The sequence below is a fragment of the Camelus bactrianus genome, chromosome 3 (genome assembly GCF_048773025.1).
Source record: "Camelus bactrianus isolate YW-2024 breed Bactrian camel chromosome 3, ASM4877302v1, whole genome shotgun sequence".
NCBI lineage: Eukaryota > Metazoa > Chordata > Mammalia > Artiodactyla > Camelidae > Camelus > Camelus bactrianus.
Genome location: NC_133541.1, coordinates 9,183,521 through 9,204,181, shown reverse-complemented (window position 1 = coordinate 9,204,181; position 20,661 = coordinate 9,183,521). Strand labels below are relative to the sequence as shown.

Below are 20,661 nucleotides of genomic sequence, written 5' to 3'. Positions count from 1 at the left end.
CTGTGATCGGTCACCCCTGCTGCAGGGACAGTTTGCCCGCCCTGGGACTGGGACCTCTGGGTCAAGCTGACAACTGACCTGAGCAATCTGCACATCAAAGGCTGTTCTGTCAGCCAACCTGGGATTTCCAGCCGCCTTTTATGTCCCTAGCTGGAACCCAGTCCGGTCAGTGGTCAGTGTCAAGGAAAGCAGCAAGAGTGACCTGCTGGGAGCCAGTGACCATGTGAAGGGCCTTTGTGAGGGGCAACCAGGGCTGCACACAGAAGCCCTCGAGGTCTCAGGGGTGACATTCTTGACCACACGGCTGCCCAGTGCAGAGGCCAGTGGACAGCTGAGCATCCGGGGAACGCACTGCCTGAGGACCATCCCTCTGCTCGCCTTAGACCCTCTGCTAGCTTAATAAGGACTGCCCCTTGTATGTTACCTTCCCGCCATCTGCTCCTTCACAAACCACAAATACAAATAACCTCCAATAAGACTCTTGGCCCAGAACAAAGCTTTATCTAAAACTGGGCTTCCTATTTATGTCCTTCCTTAATAATTATGATTTTGGGGTGAGTAGAATTTAATGAGAATTATGGTTTTTAATGCGTTAGACTTTAGATTTCCCAAAGGCAGAGTAGAAGTTCCCAAATAAATAGGAGCTGCTTGGTTTTGGGTCCCATCAAAAATAGCCTAAGTGATGAATTGTGTACAAATGTCTTTTTTTGAGCTAAAAAGAAAAGTACCCACAAATCATTAGATGAAACTGTAGAAGAACAACGTTGCTGGTTTGGGGTAGGAAAAGCTTTCTTCAATAAAAAAAAATGCAAATATAAAGTAAAAAGTTTGGCAAGTTTGACTAAATCATAATTTAAAGCTTTTATACCAGATACCTTAAAGATTAGTGATATAACGTGAGGAAAAGAGACACAGCGTGTGTCAAAGACTTGTGACCTGAAATGTATAGCAAACTCCTACAAACCAGCAAAAAAAGACACCAAAAAGTAAAATCCTTTAAAAATGAGAAACAAATAAAAATAGATTTAAAACAGGAAATAAAAACTCAAGTGAGATTCCACTTTTAACCAGCAGATTGGCCAACATTAGGCTGTCTGACAAACAGCAGGTTGTTCGGTTGGCCAGCCTGGGACTTCCAGCTGCCTTTCATGTCCCTGGCTGGAACCGTGGCTGCAAACCTGTTGCTGCAGGCAGGAAGTGGCCTTTTTTGTCCACTGCCAGCGGGAAATACTCAGCAGCCTTTGAAAAGGGCAACACAGCAGTGACTACTGAAATTAAAACGCGTCTCCCCTTCCATCCAGCAAGTCCCACCTCTACACGCCTGTCTTGGGGAAGCATTCACCCGTGTATACGCATGTATACAATTGGGTAAGTGCAAGTGGTAAGAACTGGAAGCAGTGTTAACAGTCCATTGGGAGGGGATGCTTTAATGAACCAGGGTGCAGCTCTCCAGAGAAACGCTGCACAGCAATCAACAAGAACGGAGGATGAGACTGTAGACAACACCATCTCTCCTGTGTACACACGAAGGGGAGAAGACATCAAAAATACATTTCTAGAAAGACACAAACAGCATCTGAGGGATTGGCCCGGGAGAGGGTGGGTCACTTTTCATCTTTTACGGTGTTTGGTGTGTTTCTCCTGTGTTGCAGCATTACTTTTTTTCAGCTGTGAAAAGAATATGAAACTAATTGTTAAGCTCTTTAAAAAGCTTTTCAAGGACATGTCTGGAGTAAAGAAAAGAAACTAAAGAACAACATTTATCCTGTAGCACTTAGGTAAAAAGAATACATGGAGAAACAAAACTAAATGTCTTTCTATAGACACATGTAAATAAATATGCGGAGACACAGCTGAAGGAAGCTTCCGTCCCAATGGGTACTTCTGAGAAGGAGGAGACTATAACAAGATTATTTTAACCTGTGGGAAGTATTCATGGGTAACTTATGAATTTAAAAGTCTTACCTTTGAGGCAGGAGAGGGTATAGCTCAAGTAGTGAAGTGCATGCTCGGCATGTACAAGGTCCTGGGTTCAATGCCCAGTCCCTCTACTAAAACTAAATAAATAAATAAATCTAATTACCTACTCACCCCCAACAACAAAAAGATAAACAAACAAAAAAAAAAGGACAAAAATCTTACCTTTGAGAAATAAAAGCAGATCAGATAAAGTACACGTCCATTTTGATCAAAATAAGTAACATTAAAAATATTGGTGTATTTCACTTATCATTTTTCTAATTTACACACACTTAGGTTTATTTAAATACCACACCATTGTACCGTAAGAATGTTTATGTCACAAGTGATTTTTAATTCTGTAGCCACAATTTCCCCACATTTTTACATTCACACATCTTTTTTTCTCTACTTTTTAAACTTTAGATACAGAGTTTGTTAGGAGTTAAAAGGGAAAGACACATTCTTTCTGCTGAATAATATATCATATTTATCTTAAAGATGATTAACGTTTTGGATATCAAGGATTGAAACTGCTGGGAGTCATTTATTTCTAGATCCCCAAATAGCCCTGAGGTCTAAATAGGAAAATATCTTTTATAAACTGTAACAAAACTCTCACCTCAAAATAAAGCACTTTGAAATTTACACAATTATATCCTTATTCAACATTTTTGTAATATCCAGAAGCCTATGGGATTTTTAGAAATGTCAATGAAAATAGCTTTACATTCAGAAAATAGAGCTTATTCCCGCACGTCATAAACTGGTACCTGGCACCTGTGCAGAGTCCATTCAATTCTTAACCTGTCACAAAGTCACCCTTGTTAAAAACATACATCCTCAGACACCTGGTATATGCCAGGCAGAACAAGGATTCAAATAAAAAAAAAAAAATCCAGTGAGATCAGCTTGACCTGTTCATTTGAATGGGGTCTGTTATTCAAATTCCTTAGGGTGGCCCAAAGGCTCACGGGGTTACTGGTAACACCCCCAGGTTTACAGCATCTTTTTCTGGTTTTCATCCAGTTCAACAGATGAAACCAGTTCATGTAGTTCCAGCTTCTAGAACTTCTGCTCAAAAACTGGTGTTAAAGTGCTTCAATGCGACCTCCCAAAATTTCATAAAGGATCACACCAACACAGGCCACGCTGTGCCTGCGGGTCCTGGCTGCATTTGGTTTCTCTCCTACATTTTCATCAAAACCAGTATAAAGGTGTCACATGATGATGAACCGATTTCTCTCAAAAACCAGGTTGTGTTCACTTTGATGAATTAGAGTATCTGATACTTTGGCAGACTTGGGGGACATCCCGGTGCCTCTTCAGGGTAAGATGCTGATTCTGTGCTTAGCCTGGCACCAAACTACAAGAGATTCAGCTCTCACCCTGTGGCCAGGGGCTGAATGCCTGGTGGGGCTCCCCAAGCCGAGAGTCCACCCTGACTCGGCCACTCCACCCCAAGGATGTGCCATCAGCAGCAGAGAGGTGGCCCAGCTAGATGGAAACGGTGGTCCCACAGGAGCCGCCTGGGCCAACACCACCTTGCAACAAGAAGACCTGGGTTGGGACACACTGGCTGTGTTACACGTCACACTGGACGGAGGGCTCCCAGTGGGTCTTGGGCTGGTCCATCCTTCAGTACATGCCATCCAAGCAGGTCACACCTGGCGTCACCTGGAAGCCACAGCAGCAGTCACTTTTGTGAGCACCTGGACTTCCAGTTTGTGTGTGTGTGTGCGGGCACGTGTGTGTCCGTGCACACTCACATCACATCACACACATCCGCTCGCCGCCGAGGGCTGTCAGAGTCCTGCAGGGTGTCAGCCTGATCTCCCCCTGGCTCGGGGGAGGAGCTCGTGCACGCGGCACTGACATGCAATTGAGTCCCTCGAAAACTAGCTCAATCAAACCAGGCAGTGGTGGGCTTTTTTTTTTTTTTTTTGCTCTGCCCCCCATTTCTTTCAAAAAACCTCCAGAGGAATTTTTTTAGTTGCTCATTCTAAATGTTAATGAAGAAACATGTGAATTCAAGGACACAGAAGTGAGGAGCTGACTCAAGAGGTACAGAGACGCTGGAAACAAGTTTTCAGTCATTGAGAGACACGACGCTGAGAGGATGGCTGTCAGCGTTTCAGGAAGAGCTGTTTTGTTGGAAGTTGTTTATGGCAACAGCACCCCCGCTGCCACGAGGAGGTACCCGACGTCAGCTGTGGTCGTGAGCAGGACTTTGTGGTTTTATAAGGGTCGGTGGTGAGGGTTCTTCTGCCTTTCCCTCCCCAGAAGACCGTGGTCCAGCGGGCAGCTGCCTGGCTCAGAGGGGCCCAGCAGGAACCTGCTGTTGAGGAAACAAAAACCAGACACACGGACCAGGGCTCTAAGGGGTCCTGTGTGCAGGGCACCCACAGCCCTGGGCAGAATCCAGTTACTCACAACAGGACACAAAGGCTCTCGAGCAAATGCTTGGATGGCGCGTTAGAATTTCCCCAAATCCTGTAAGAAAGAAAAAGTGCCAGCGCTTCATCCTAGAAAAGACTGATGGTGACTAGGAGCTTGCAACAGTCCCTGATAAATCCCAGCAGTGCCGGAAACAACAGTCCTGCATTAGGGTGGGAAATGAGCGAGCATGAGTCTTCAGGGGAACCTGCGGGTAGGAATACCTGACAGACGTCAGGGCAGGACCTCGTCTCACAGAGCAAACTGGGGAAATTACGAGAAGCCGGTCTTGATGTAGTGTGTGCAGATGAGGGTGGGGACAGTACTCCTGCCGGAGGCTGCACGAGACAAATCATACCTACTGCTGAGTCTTGGCTCATTTATTCACCTTTTCTTCATGATAACTCGGTACCCATGGTTCTTCCCTGGAGACAGCCAGCTTTGCATCCACTTCAGGACTGGTGTCTGGCCCCACCTCACGGGATTCAGTTTCACAGACAACGGCCTCAACTCTGCTCAGACAGGGGAATTCCAGAGACCTGGTCGCCCACTGACAGTGCAGAAGGAGGGGGGCAGGGGCAGCCCGGATGGCGCTCCGCATCCACAAGTCCCAATTGCCCACGGACATCATGAACTCTTTCTCTCCTTCTCCACAGCAGGAGCGAGTCTCAGGAGTGCCCGAAGTTGAGATGACGAAGGACTGCAATTTCTGATCGTACTTCTGAGGTATCTGGTGCTGCCAGGAGCCTGTGGGCAGGCACTTCAGAAGAAGTCATGAACATCCATAATCGTATGGGTTGCATTTCTCCAGTGGAGCCAAAGACCTGGAAAGTTTATGGCCTCTGAACACCAAGGTCCTTCCAGAGGAAATTTCTCCCAGTTTTTCCCTCATCCCTCCCAGCAAGGAGCTTGGTGCTGGGCTGACTGGGGAACATGAGATTCACAGAAGCAAACAGAAAGCACTGTCATCGCACACGATGCTCCCCGGGGTCAGACGGGGAGTAACCAGTTCTCGAGGCGAAAGCGATGAAGAAGAGTCTACCTGCATGTCACAGTCACCTCTACTTACAGAGAGGTCGAATTTTTCTTTTTAAATACAAGGGTTCACATCCACAAGAGGTAACTGAGAGGTTCAGGAGTGACTTCACATCCACTCCAAAGCCATTTCAGCTGCCAGAGTTCTGGGCTTCCAATAGTCAAATCCCAATGTGAGGGGTAGTTCCCAGGTATCACCCTGGCAAAGAGCAGCACTGACACTGTCTTAGAAATAGTTCTTCTGTCCAGTTTAATCATAACTCACTCAATGCTAAAAAATATTAAAATAGACGTCGACTTTCCCCCCTAACTATGTTTATATATAAATCCCTGAGAAGGTACCTGTCAACTTGAAATTCACTATTTACAGTTAATAAACGTCAGGAGAGCAAGCAGACACCAGAGCCCGCTGCTCTGTACAGCGGGGCGGTGATGTCATTGGTCAGGAGAGCAAACTGAGACTCCCTTCCTAAAAGAAAAAAAAATGGGGGTGGGGCGAGGTAGGGGGACTGTGCCAAAATTCTACACAGAAGCAGCTGGCGAAATCTGCCGTCCGTCCACCCTTGGGGGTTTGGAGGACATAACAGGATAATCCAACAGGGACACTGTTGATCTCCCTTGATTGCCTTCCTCTTCTGCCCTTTTCAAACCTCAGAGTAGTGGAGCCAGGGATGATCAAGGCATTTAGCCAAATCTGGAGCAGAAAATAGGCAGAAAGGAAAGGAAAGGAAAGGAAAGGAAAGGAAAGGAAAGGAAAGGAAAGGAAAGGAAAGGAAAGGAAAGGAAAGGAAAGGAAAGGAAAATAAGGAAAGGAAAGGAAAGGAAAGGAAAGGAAAGGAGACGAGAGGAGAGGAGAGGAGAGGAGAGGAGAGAAAAAAGAAAAGAAAAGAAAAGAAAAGAAAAGAAAAGAAAAGAAAAGAAAAGAAAAGAAAAGAAAAGAAAGAGCAAGCAAGTGAGGAGGAAAGGAGACAGAAGGGACAGTAGGGACCATATGTGGTGACAGAGCTGAGGGGACATGTGGAGAGAAGGAGGTCGCCACCCATCAGTGCCCCTGTCTGTCACCGGCACTGGAAGAGAGGGGGCAGGGAGTGACCCCTTAATGAGAAAAATACAGCCAGCCATTCAAAGCAATGAGGGTGTATCAACACAAAAAATATCTCAAAGGACTGAACTGCCAGGGAGACAAGGGGTGTTTCTCTCCATCTCGGGGACCAGCTCTCATCTCACCCAAGAGTTCTTGGCCAACCCCTACTCATAGGCAAGTTGGTGACTCACAGCCAACTGACTGATACCAGTGATGCTCAGAGTGGGTCCTGCCCTTTGTGCCACTTTTCTTGTGTCTTTCTGGGATGAGGGAGGAACTCACTAAAATCTGGCTTTAAAAGCTGTGTTATCATCACACCTGTCTCCCAACAGGCTGGGTGCAGCCTGCCAGCCTGTTTATTGAGGTTTTTGGAGAGATGAGTGTGAGACACTCAACACCCGTGGGTGGGAGGAGAGGAGGGGAGGCTGGCGCCACCCACCCACATCACAAGACAGACCGGCACTCATCACCACATGGCCAGGGAGCACGATTTCCCCTGCGAATCCAGAGTTATAATAAAGAGCTTCCAAATCAGCCTATAATGTTTTAAGTCTATGGCTTCCAAGAAGGATAATATTTAAATAAAGTGCTGTTGGTAGTGCATATATGACAGATACTCTACAGCCCAGATGGGCAGAGATTCATTAGAATTTCTCAGTGCTTTGGAGATAAAAGGTAGGGACAGAAAACTCTCTCGGAGAGCACAGGGCCCAGGGCAAATCACACACGTGCGCTGCCAAAGTCCCACACCTTGGGAATTCTGCAAAGCCGGCGTGAGGGTGAAATGAACATCAGAGGCAGTCATCAAAGGGAAGTAAAAGCACTTCCACACCAGGGGTTCCTTTGGAACTGAGTCTCGAGGAGGAAACAACCGAGCTCACTCCAGGAGAATCTGCCTGAAACATGTTTGCTTAATATTCAATTCTAAGCCCCCACCCCCTAAGAATTTATCCCCGCCCCCTAGTTCAGTAGTTTGCAGAACTCCAGGTTCCTTATTCTTCTTGCATCTTTTTTACATTTTGAGATATCTGAATTCAATTTACCTAAGAGCATATATGACTTAATTTTATTATTCCTAATAATTCATTAAATTTACCCCCATTTTATTAAACAAGTTTTTTTCTCTTATGTCTATTCTTGAATGTGTTCAAGACTTTGTATCCAGTTTATCAAAAGTCCCTTGCTTAAAATGAACTTAATTCTAGCAATAAATATGTGCTTCTCTTTGCACTGTTTCATACTTTGATGATTGGCTTTTCTTCATTATTACCACTGTATGGACAAGAGAGCTTAAAAACTAAGATCCAAGGAAATCTGATTCTTCTATCTTACTTGATCATTTTTCTGTAAAAGTAAATTGCCTCCACCAAGTAGAAACAAACATTCAGCATCACTTGATCAAATTCAGAACATGCAGTGCTCATGGGCACCCACAATGAGATGAAAAGGCAGAGACCAAAACAAACAGCAAAAAAGGGGGAGAGTGTCACAAATTCTGTGCGAAATCAGAGATATTACAACTAATTATTGCTAGAAACGGTATTTTAAACAAAGGGTCTTCAGGCAAATGTGTTAAAAACCATCTTAAATACACTGGTAAAATGCTGTAAATCTGATTGTGATTAAAAATACAAAATTACGCAGAAAATGTTCTTTTGATAAACTGCTCCTAAAATTTTCTTAATTAAGGTTTTAAAGGCAGACTTTCAGGCAAAATGCCCACTAGGTGTACTGATGCTAGCCGAACTGATTTTACGCAGACTGATTTGTGTTTATGCCCAGTTCATTCTTGGTGCGGCCCAAACAGACAGGAACCGGTTTCTGGGCCCCTGAAGGAGCCTGTGGGCGCAGGGGTGCGCGGCGAGTGAAAGGCAAGCCCGGGGCGGGGGGCGCCCGGAGGCGCATCCTTCCCGGGACGGAGCCGCACGGCCTCCCCGCCGCCTCCTCTGGGGCTCCGGGCAGCAGCACCTCCGCGGCGGGCCTGGGCGTCCTGCCTCCCCGCGCCGGACGCACCTTCCGGGCGGCTGCCCCTCTCACGTCCTTCTCCTCCAGGACGGTGTCCGCTTCTCCTTCTGCGCCGCCGCCAGCCGCTGCTTCTCTGCTTCTTCCGCCTTCCTTTTCTCCTCCTTGGCCTCCTTGTACCGCCACTTGGGGAGCTGCAGGTGGGCGCTGTCCTTGGTGCTGCCCCTCGCCGCCCTCTCGGGCTGGAAGGTGGGCGCGGGCGCCTTGCTGATGCGCACTTTGGGGATGACCACGCCCGGCCGTACGCTGCTCCGCCGAAGCAGCTGCAGGGGCAGGAGGCTGGCCCTCCGCGGGGCAGCTGGCAGCTGGGGAGACGGGAGGCTGGCTCTGAGGGTCTCCTCTCTGGAGACCCCCGCCGCCGGGGAGGTCCGGAATGGTTGCTCGGTGCCCTCTGCCTTGTCCCTTTCCTGAGCTTGTGTGTCCGGGTCCCCCCGCGCCGCCAGGATTTCCTGAACCGCCAGCCGCCTTTTTCCCACACAGGGGGGGTCCTCGGGGCACACGGTCTGGCAAACAATGGCCACGGCGGGGTTGTAGAGGCTCGTGGTCATCCTGACCATGTGGTCCATAACCCCTCCATCCTCCAGGCCTTGGCGCGAGCGGGAGGTCAGCGCAGACCGCACAAATTCGGTGAGCCTCTGCAAGCAGTTTTTGGAGCCCGGAGGCTTCGGACCCGCCTCGAGGGGCAGTGGAAGCTCTGGTTTGTACTTTTCCCCAAACTGCTCCGCGCAGGGTCGCTCCAGCAGCCTCTGGAAGACGCGGACGGCTTCGAACCGTCCTGTGAAAGCCGCCCACTCCTGGGATGTCATCCCACGGCGGGAGTCCCTGGCCAGGACATCTGCCCCTGAAAACCATAAAGCAGAGACAAGAATGGATGGATGCAATGAAGATATTTTCCTTCCACAGGCAGAAAACGAAAAAGTCAATGAAATGGATCAAAGGCAAAACTTCCAAAACCTAGCAACCGCCTCCACCCTGGAACTGTGCCACCAGGATGAACCCACATGTGACAGTCACCTCACATGTGTTTACTGTTATAACACAACCTGCCTATGAGAGCTTCACTTAATGGTTCATCTTTCCTAAATATAACCACCTAAACTCAGCTCCTGAACCGTGGGATTTTTTTTTTAATAGAGATAAGATTTCTTGGCTTTTCAGCAATGGAGTGATGGCCAGACCACAAAGGTACTTTGAAGCACTTGGCTGATGCTACTAAAATGTTCTAAAAATACTAACAGTAACTGTCACTGGCAAAGCACTTGGTGTCTCACTTATTTATCGTCTCCCTTTTTCCTCCGAGATGTGTTGTAAGGACACCTATGGTTCTTATTTTGCAAGAAATGTGTGGTCCTTCACTTTTCGTGCTGGTGGTAGTTGGTCATGAGTCTGTCATCTTTACCAGACTATGGACTTCTCCAGGACAGAGGCACATCTTAGTCGTCTTTGCTTCCTTAACACACATCATTCTGGCTGGTAGAGGCATGCATTTAATAAAAGTTTATTACAGAATAGATGGTAGTCACAGTGGAGGAGGGGACGGCTTGAGGCCCCGAAGCTGGTAAGAGAGAAGTCCTCACCTTGGGTCTCCTGGCCCTCAGCACCCACGCACTTCCCACCTCCCCACAGGGGGCCTCTTCCTCTACGACAGTTTTCTGTGTCAACATGACCAGGGTCTAGTACTCAGGGATTTAATCAAACTCTAATCTGGCCGACAGTGAAGGTCTTTTGTAGATACACTTAGCATCCATAAGCAGTTGACTTTATTTTTTTTAAACACTTTTATTGTGGTATGGTTCCTGTAAACTACATATTCCAGATGGACAATTTGATGAATTTTGATAGATGTAGACACCCATGAAACCACCACCACAATCAAGCTAGCTAACATTTCCATCACTCCCCACAACGAGGAGATTATCACCAAAAACATGAGCTGTATCCAACCAGCTGAGGGCCTTAGGAGCCAAAGCTGAGCTTTCCCAGAGAAGAAAGAATTCAGCCTCAAGACAGCAGCATCCGCTGCTGCCCACGTTTCCAGCCCACTGGCTGGTCCTACAGATTCCAGGCTTACCCACCCCCCGAATCACGTGAGCCAGTTCCCTCAGATAACTCTCTTAGTATGTGCCTCCCATTGGTTCTGACTTTTGGAAAAGTGATTCCTACATCCTCACAGTCTCCCTTACAAGAGTCGTTTCCTTAGTAAATCTCCCCCACACCACCCCCTACCCCCTCCTAACATTGCAAAGGTAAACTTCAGCCCAGCCTGATGGAATGTTCATACGTTTCAGCGTGGCAGTAAAATAGAAATTAATAAGGAACTGCTGTTCAGTTCATCCTGGTCCAATCTCAGCCCCATCTACAGTTAAAATTCATTCAGGATTTCAAGTCCCACTGGTCATATTTCCACTGGCAAAGCAATGTGGGGAAGCAGGGCAATTATCTAGTCCGCAAATTCCAGAGGGCCAAGCCCGGCAGAGTCTTCTGCATTTACATCCCGCTCAGCCCCGGGTGTGATGACTGGTGAGAATGTGCTGAACCAGGGGAGGGGAGCGGCGGGGGCTCAGGCTTCCCTGCCCCGCAGCCCCCAGTGGCCCCATGGCCCAGGCAGACCCACAGCTCACCTGAGTTCACCTGGTAATGCTCTTAATTCTGTGACACATTAAAGAACAGCCATCTTAGGAGAGTAGTAATTATTTGGAACTGGAAATCAGGATGGAACTCATTAGCTAGAGGACAATTTATAAACTGACTAAAAGGGAAAGGGGGCAGTAAAAATGTCATTGCAAAAAATAGATGACACATTAAACCTTAATTAATTGCATGTCACTTAAAAAGGAACAAACTGCAAAATTAAAATCTTAATGAACATGGCTTGAAAGAGACATTTTTCAAATGCTAATGGAAAACTAAAGGAACAGCTGTCAAAAGTTTAGCGCACCTCTTCCTTTCCAAAACAACCTCGGAAAATACAGAGACTCCAAGGAACAAAGGCCATTCTGACTGTAATGCGGCCCGAGAATCTGAGTCAGGATATAAATAAGGGGTTCACTTCCTTAAGAAATTACCATTAAGGGTAATATGAAAGGCCTGGACACAGTCATTAAATCATGAAACACAAGCGCCAATGGTTAGCCCTTCACACACATACCTTTCAGAGAACATGGAGCATCTCTAAAAGGCCAGGGTACATGTCTTCTGCCCGTGAGACGGCTGGCATCCTCACCCCCTTCCCTCTGTTGTTTCGCCCAGGGCTCCAGCCACACAGACAAGAGCTGGGCTCCTGCCAGTGAGTCCACTTGCTGCCATGCTCAGCGCTGTGAGCCGTCTGCACAGAATCCTCTGTTTCAAGCAAGGTGCAAGTTCTAGGCAATGCACCCTGACAGGTCTAATCCTGAGTTCCACAGTCTCGGCACTGCGGACATTTAGGGCCAGATCACCATTTGCTGCGGGGGCTGTCCTGTGCACTGGGGGACTTCCAGTGGCACCCCTGGTCTCTGCACACTAGATGCCAGTAGCACCTGACCAGCTGTGACAGTCAAAAATGTCCCCGGGGAACCACACACATCTCCACCCCAGTAAGGATTATTCATCTAACCTGTATGACTTGCCATCTTATTCCCTGCTTTCCCAGCCTCCCTTACAGCTGGTCAGCGAGCCCCAAAGAGAAGGCTGCTGCATCCTGATCAAAGGGACCGATGTTGGCGATCACGAGGTGACCAGTCAACAAGCTGGAAGGTGGGGAGTCGGAGGGGGGCGTGTGGGAAGCTGGGTACACAAGAGGAAGAAACCTGGGTCTGTGGTGTCCTCATGGAATCTGGGGTCAGCTCTTCACGGTGACTGCCAACCTCAAGACTCCCAGTGAGCTGAGACAAATAGACAGGTGATTATTTTCTTTAAGCCACTGCCAAGTCAAGGTTTCTGTTATTGGAAGCAGAAAGCACTCTAAATTCTAAAAAACAATCTACTTTCTATCACTCGTTCATAGGGTGCTTCCCCCAAGAGTCAAGGCCAGGTCCACGCAGGACCAGCCGGAGGCAGGCAGAGCCCCGGATGCATCACTTCCTTTTCTATTTCTCTGCAAGCCCTCACCCCATCCAGCTTACCTGCCCTTCCAAGCCCAGCTCTGGTCCCTCCCTCTCCCACCAAGAGGCCTTCCCGGTCACACAGGACCCCTGTGGTCGACTGGTCCTTGCAGGCCTCCTGTGCCACCTCTGGCCTGTATCTTGGGCATGTGGGGTATATCTACTACTTCTCGCCCCACCCACACCACCCCCAGGCATTCCAGTCTTTCCCAGGGTCTCAGCCAGGTTGACTCCCATTTGCCCGCAGGGTAACGGGCTACTGAGCTCACTGTAGTTAGTTTTCCAGAATTCCTGGTCTTGCTTCCTCACCCCTCGCCGGCTTCCCAGCATTGCTTTCCAGAACGACTCCTTGCCCCTAGCTGGTCTCAGAGTCTGCCTTCATGGGGCCCAGGCTAAGACAGTGCCCTCAGTAGGATGGAATGCCTGCCTCTGAGCCCTTTCTCTGACTAATAACTTAAAACTATTCCAACGTGGCGAATTCTTAGGTCACAGGAAATTCATGTTTTCTTTTATAAACAGAAAGAAACCTCTGGAGTGATACCATATCCTCAGGGCTTTCCAGAAACACACAGTCAGGGCTTGCCTCGGACAAGGATGACCACACAGTCAGCAGTGGGGGTGCCTCTGCTCTGTTCATTACACAAGCCGCTTACACCCTCTTTTCTGTCTGCTTTGCTCCCCGCAATCACGGGGAGATTCAAGGTCTCTGTTTGCTCGTTTGCTTCCCAAACGTGGCAGCACACACACCACACTTCAGGTTGGAAAGCCAGCTCTCTTGAGCCAGTGTGAAATCTCCCAACCTTCTCTGAGTTCTGCTTCCCTTCAGAGAAAACCTCCACACAGCTTCTCAGAGCCACTCTATTTTAAATAGACCTGCCACTTTGGGGTGTTAATATTCCACTGAATTAACAAGCTTCTGCAGCTCTCCCGCCGCAACCCCGCACCCTTGTGACTTTTACCAGCAGAGTCGGCATTGTCCCTTGTGAAGCCAAAAACCAAAGAGCCAATAAGTCAACCTTCCAGAACCTGGTTTTAGTTTTATTCAAAGCCTAAGCTCTGGTAATTCTAACGTTACTCCGTTCTGCCTGACAAGGTTAGAGAAGAGCTGGTAAGCGCATATAGATTATGAGCTATTGGAAAGTCTATAGACTTTAGGAGGGCATCCAACTCAGCAACTCATCGTTCCTAAAAGGAAATGGTTCTTGCTGACTATAATGAAATCGCGACTCGGAAATCCAACCCAGGTGCAGAAGTACACTCAGGTACAGAAGAATACTGCACTGGAAAAAAAAAAAAAGAGAGGAGACGGTGATACACATTTCACCCTAAGCATTAACATGTTATCATGCTGTGCCTTTTGATTTAGAATGACCACGGGATGACCACTCTGTGACTTGCTCTCACGGTACCTTTCTCAAGTGGACATAAAAGAAATTTCCAAAAGAAATGCCCAGATTTGGTGATCTTCACAGGCTTTAGTTTTTCTTAATATTGATACATTCAAATGGAAATAAGACTTCCAGACATTGTTTAATATTTTTATTAAATTGTTTAAATATCTCAGGTGTCCTTATTGCTATGTACCACACCCAGGGAAGACATTCACTCACATGTTGTTTTTTTCTTTTAAAACATATACACATCTACTGAGAAAGGAGAATGTAATGCACTTTCCTGGGAAAAAGCATAAGCTAAAGGCAATAGTAGAAAATGAAAATATTCTACGAGCTGGACAAGGACAGCCTTAGTGGGCAGCTCAAAAGCCGCCTGAGAGAGGTGTCAGATTTTTGTTCTGAGAAGGAATACGGAACAAGCTGGAAGGAGGGCTGCACGTAAGAGGGACAGATTCTCTTTGCACTTCTTCCATTGTTTCCCATTTACATTAGTTACATCCGCGGTTTTCAGCAAGAGGCGACTTCCCCACCAGGGGACACTCTACATCGCATGGAGATATTTTCGGTGGTCAAAACTGGGGGGTGTTACATCACCTAGCGGGCAGAGTTCAGGGGTTCTGCTAAACACCCTACGAGCCCCAGGAAGAATTATCTGCCCCCAGACGCCAGCAGTGCCAGGATTAAGAAACCTCACCTTACATGTTTGCTATCCCCCTTGAGAAGCATCTCACCACAAGATATTTTTCAAAGGGAAAAACATACCATAGGTTTTCGTTCACATAATAATCATTGAACACCAAAATCCCCCTGTAACAATAATGACAACACTGACTGTGCGCTCCCTCCACACCAGGCACGCATCCTAGGGCCGTCCACCCGTGAACCCATTCAGCCCCCGGCCTGACCTCCTGCGCAAGCTACTGACATTCACCGCATTTTACAGAAGAGGGGCCCAGCCCAAGCAGGAGGGGACTGGCCTGGAGTACAGAGAGGCTGAGTGGAGGAGCTGGAGTTTGAGACCAGGGATCCTGATTTCCAAGTTGGTTGTATGTGTCCTTCTGCTCTGACCACGTGCAGCTCAGGGATGGCCGCCCTGGGTCTGCACTCGTGTGGGTACTTCTAGGCTTTGCTGGGGTTGTGCTCACAGAGGAGGAAACAGAAGAGGGAGGGTATATAAAACCTAATGCCAAATTTGTCACCCAAATAACTGAGTGGGGAGAAAACCCGTGAGCACTGGACGCTGCCCCTAAGCAGTGAGACCACCTCTTGTGAGATCTGAAAGGTGGTTCTGTGATCCTGTAAAGGCCTGAAACCTCCACCAGACCAGGGAAAAGAATGACAGCAAGCCCTGTGCACTTCCAGAGTGACTGGAAGGCAACTGGCCTAGAAACAGAAGGGTTTGTAATTCAGATTCTCGGGGGAAAACGCCTGGATTGACATCGTAAGTTTTGGTTGTAAAAGTAAATTGCTAAAAATCTACACTCAATTATAATGATATCCAGAAGCAGCAAAAGCAGGGGAAGTGCCTCTCAGACACAAAAGCGGCAGAGTCCCCTAATTGGGAGGTGCCGCCCCTCACTGACGCCGCTGATCCAGGACCCGCAGGGCCTCAACTCCCCAGAAACTGGCAACCGCTTTAAAGAAAATGACACCGTCGCTGAGTCAACAGCACAATCAATAGGACTAATTTTAATGAGGATCTTTTTTTATTCCCAAGAAGGTTTTCATCTTCGAAGCCTCCATCTTCGCTTACTGAATTTGTTTTTCTTACAGCATCCCCTGACGCCCTCCAGTTGAAGCAAGAGAGAAAAACAATCCAACACAGGCTGTGAATCCTATACCCTGATCTAATCAAGAGTGAAAGGACAGATGGCCTCAGACTAGGGGACACGACTCACTGGTGGGTGTCAAAACCCTGTCATGAAGAAGGAGTAAAGACTGAGAAACTTCTGGGGACCGGAAAAGACTGGGGACATGGGACAACTAAATGTGGGAGCCAGGCTGTGATGCTGGAACAGAAAGGGGGCATTAATGGAAGAACTGATGAAATCTGAATAAAGCCTGGGGTTTACTGACTAGTCGTGTGTAGCTTCAGCCTCTTGGTAAGATGTTAACACAGGGCGCTGAGTGAGGGCTGAGTGTGCGCTCTCTCTACGATTCTGTCACTTTTCCATATACCTAAAGTTATTCCAAAATAGATTTTGGTTTTAAATAGAAGATTCTATTTTTAATAAAATAAATTTTATTTAAAAAAAAAAAAGCAGCAGCAGCAAGTTGCCTAAACAGAACTGCTGGTCTAGACTGATGCCTGGAAGAATTTTAATTCTGTCCTCAAGATACTGAGATGGGGGAATGCCACCCCTCTGGGAGCACATAGAATGAATGCCTGGACCCAGTGCCAAGAACAAAACCAAAATAAATTAAGGTAATGAAATTAAATAATGTGACATCAGCATCTCCCACTGAGTGAGACTGAGGGGTCAGATGCTCCCGCGGCGCCCAGCCCTTCACGTACATTTCCTCGTTTAATTCTCAGAATAACTCAAGAAGGTTGTGCTGGAAAGATGATCACTGATTCCACTTTAGAGTGAAAGAGAAAAACTGGAGAACAGTCGCGGGCAATTCAGCTTCGTAATTCATTCAACCTGTCAGAGAGTTTACAAAGTGGTGTCGTGGTTCATCCTCAGGGCGGTGGGAAGAAGTCACTGCCCCCATTTCACAGATGAGGACAGGGAGGCTCAGAGAAGGAAGGGCTTCCTCCAAGATAAGGAGGCCGCAAAGGGCAAAGGGGGGCTGCAGCCCCAGAATGTCCCACTCGGTGACACAGCGCAGAAGGAAACGGCCACGCATTAAGACTGAGACCCCTATTCCACGAGTCCCCTTGCCACCCCGGCTTATGATTAACTTCTCTACCCAAAACTGTAATCCCTTTGTTGTTCCCCAACCCCTGTTCCCCTCAGGATTGATGGGTATCAAGGAAAAAGGGGGACTGAAACCTAGCAGGACCCTGCAGGGCCCTCCCAGGTACAAAAGCCCCTCCGTGTCCCCTGTTTCTTTTTTGTAGAAAAAAGGCTTTATTTAGTGTCCTTCCCAAAGCTTCAAAGAGCAGCCTGGAGCAGTTAACGGCTAGCACGAGTCACAGGACCCCTGGTCCCTCCGGAAGGGGCAGACATAACACTCTGACGCACGTCTTTGACTTGTTCTACTTTGCCCACCTTCAACAGGACCGTCTTGCCACTCAGAGCCAAGACCAGACCACACAGTTCTGAAGAAGAACAAATACAGGCAGGAAGAAGCCCACAGGGGACAAGGAGGGCTGTCCTGTGGGGTGACCAGTGCTGCGACCTCCCACCCGCCCTGGAAACAGGTGCTTTCGCTTTTGTTTGTTTCAGCGCGAATGATGACAGCCATACACTAGGCTGGTTCTAGGGGGTGATGCCTCCCTTCCACACACATTTATTCCTTAAAGGAGCAAACCCGGCACTTCCCGGGACCGCAGGGCCACACAGGACAGGTGGGGGCGTACCTGCTAGCATCAGGGCTCGGATGCACTCCGTTCGGCCCTGCATGGCGGCTTTCATCAGGGCCGTGAACCCAAAATCATTCCTCCTTTCAAGGTCAAGGCCGGGGAAATAGTTCAACAAGTAGTTGGTGATGGTGACGTGTCCTGCGAAGAGAATTGCACACGTGCATTAACCACACTCCACAAAGAGCGCGCCTTCCAGAGAGGCCTTCCTGCTGAGAGAGAGAGAAATGTTGCATGGCCAAACTCCGGGGCCAGCCTGTCTGGGGTTGGGGGGGGGGATGTGTTTGCCTCTCAGGCTGCAAGAAGTAATTCTCACGAGTGCAGGAAACACAGGCCCGCCCTGGCCATGGTGTGGCTGCCTCCGGTTCTTGTTCCCTCTGCCAACCCACTTGGAAACCCAGCTGTCCTGTCAACCTGTTAAAGAGGGAACATGGTGGGCAAGGATGCTGCAGGGATGGCGTGTGAAAATGCAGAGCTAGCCCCATGCAGACACTGCCTGGTCAGGGGGTGGTCCTGGATGCTGTCAGCTCCCTGCAGATGCCAACGCAAGCAGGTGCAAAACGGGAAATGAAACTTGAAGCCATTCCCTGGAACTCCGGGGCTTCAGAGATTCAGGCAGGAGAAAAGACATCATCTCATCATAATAGCAACACGGTATGCCAGTGCACGCTGCCACCCTGCTACTTACCTCTCTCTCTCTCTCTCTCTCTTTCTCACACACACACACACACACACACACACACACACACACACAGAGGCAGGGAATACAGGCAGTGTGACTACCCAGACCCTCAGCCATAAACCCAAGCAGTTAAGAACAGTCATTTGAGAATACGGATTTCTCGCCTTCATCACCTTGCACTTCCAAAAGGGCCTGACTTTCTGCTCATCCCCAGAGGATTTTCAAAAAGCCCACGTGCTCTTAGACTGCAGTGACTAAGGAGAACACAGGTGAGAGCAGTGTTCCCAGATTCTCCAGCCTCGCCCATGCAAAACCAAAATGGAGCAGAGAGCTCCTCCCACAGAAGGCCCTGGGCCATGGGAAGAGGCTCCTGGGTCAATTATCCATGCTGCCCGAGGCCCACTGGCCACACTGCTCAAGTCCTCATGTGAAATGACACGCCATCCTCCCCTTAGACCCTTCAGTCCCTCAGAGGAGGGTTCCGTCCCCGGCATTGCTGACACCCAGAGCCGCACTGTTCCTTGTCATAGGGCTGTCCTGGGCACCGCAGGACGGACAGCAGCACCCCTGGGCGCCACCCACCAGATGCCGGCAGCTACTGTGCCCTCCCTCCCAGGTCTGACAACCAAAAACACCTCCAGACATTGCTGAGTGTCCCCTGTGGGCGCGGAATCACTGCTGTTGAAACCATTGAGCTGGAGGCTCAGACCTCACTGTTTCAGGACCAGGAGGGGAGAGGGAGCTCCCCTGCTTCCCTGTACCCTGGCCCCTGCACCCTCCAGCCTGCCTCCTGGCTGCCTTCTCCATCCTGACCCCTCTGGTGGTGGCTAACACACCCTTTAGGGTATTAGCAACCTGCAGAAGTTCTCTCCTGAGAGCGGCTGGGGGGCCTGGCTGCCCAGTCTCCATCCTCATATGCTGAGGATTCAGCTCCAAACTCCGCCCCCCAACCCCCACCCCGTGCACGTGCCTTGGAAACACCCACAGTCGGGGGCGCTGGTGTGGAGCTGGTGGACGTTTAACTGCACTCCCTGCTCCCCGCAGGGAGGCCTCTGCCCCACAGGGAAGCCAGGGCCCCTGAGGCTCCTTTCCCGGCTGGTCTCGGGAAGGGTGCTGGGTGCGATGTGAGACGTGGCAGCGGAGGTGAGGCCTCCTCCAGAGGGCGGGGAGCCCCGAGACACGAGGGGCCTCCCAAGGCTCGGTCACCTTGCTCTGCAGACTGGGAGGCGGAGGGAGCCAAGGCCCTCAGCACAGCATCCAGCATCTCGGAGAATCCCCTCCCTGCTGCAGCGACGCCTCCTGGGCCTTCGATCCCCTTCCTGCCGGTGCCGCTGTGCATGCCCCACCTTAAGTCCTCCCAGGGTGGGGGCTGTCCTTTCATCACACCCTGGCGAGACGACCATCAGGCAGGGACCCAAATTCCCTCCTTGCATGGCACCCAGACACCGCCCAGCAAAACTGCATCTTTCTCATCAACTTCCAAGTTACAAATAAGTGATAAAAATTAGCATGTGGACTCTTCCAGAAGCAGTGTCCTCTGCTCATCACAGACCTCAGCCCATCTCCTAAACTCACCGCAAAAATTCAAAGCTACAAAAACATGTACCTTTCTCACTTTCTGAGAGAAGCACTGATTCATGTGATCATGTTGCGGGGTTAACAAGCCAGACACAAATGGGTGTGACCCTCCGGCCCCGTGACCCACAGGTTCGAGCAGCAGCTGATGCATTTTGACTCATTCACATCACTTTGCCTTCTGCTGTCATCTACAGCCCCCCCTCCCCCCACCCCCCGTAGACGGATGCTAGCTGTGGGGCCCTAAAGCCACTTATCTGCTCTAATCCGTGTGTGTGTTGTGGGCAGGGTGGGGGTGGGGCTTTCATTTTGGGCTCGTCATCCAGCTAAACACTTTGTGGCATCTGTCACTTAGATCAAGCCAGGGTCATGGTGCAACGCATCGCAATTCTTTTAGAGCCGTTTCTTTACAATCGTGAAGGAGCGTGTCCTTCTCAATTTTCAGCAGGATTTCCTCTGCAGTGACATGTCCTAAACACTGCGAAGAGGTGGGAGACGAAAGTTGACAATCCACAAAGCTAACAGCCCATTATACAGATCAGTCCCGCATCTTACGTTGAGGTCAGAAAAACCAGCATGCAGCCCACCCATTCTGACTACTCTGACCGCCGGCTTGAGCTGTCAGTGACCCACGGAAGCACCCTCGGCACCACTGTCTTTCCCAGGATGACAGAATAACCGCTTATTCTGCAGATGACCTCGTTCAACAGAAATGAAGAGTGGACCCAACGCTGCTAAGAATGAATAGGTATTAACCTTTCTTCTTAAAAACCGTGACAATTAACCAAAATGAGCCTTCCTTTTCTTTAGTGAGACAGCTAGCTAGCTGGATGACAGATACTAGAGAGAACATAGCCTTCCTCGTG

The 20,661-nt window shown here is 49.1% G+C and overlaps 1 protein-coding gene across 2 annotated transcripts in view; it reads right to left on the bottom strand.

Annotated features, from left to right (window-relative positions):
• Window positions 1-2,289: 2,289 nt before the first annotated feature.
• ANKRD33B (ankyrin repeat domain 33B) overlaps window positions 2,290-20,661 on the bottom strand; it is a 77,963-nt gene continuing 59,591 nt past the window's right edge. Inside the window, exons 3-4 of one of the 2 annotated variants that reach the window (XM_045518302.2) lie at window positions 17,539-17,679; window positions 2,290-9,377 (exon numbers count right to left, since the gene is read on the bottom strand). In XM_045518302.2, coding sequence (XP_045374258.2) covers window positions 8,548-9,377; window positions 17,539-17,679 — 971 coding nt within the window. In that variant the 3' untranslated portion in view covers window positions 2,290-8,547. The remainder of the gene's footprint in view (window positions 9,378-17,538; window positions 17,680-20,661) is intronic. The other variant, XM_074356280.1, reaches the window with a different exon arrangement.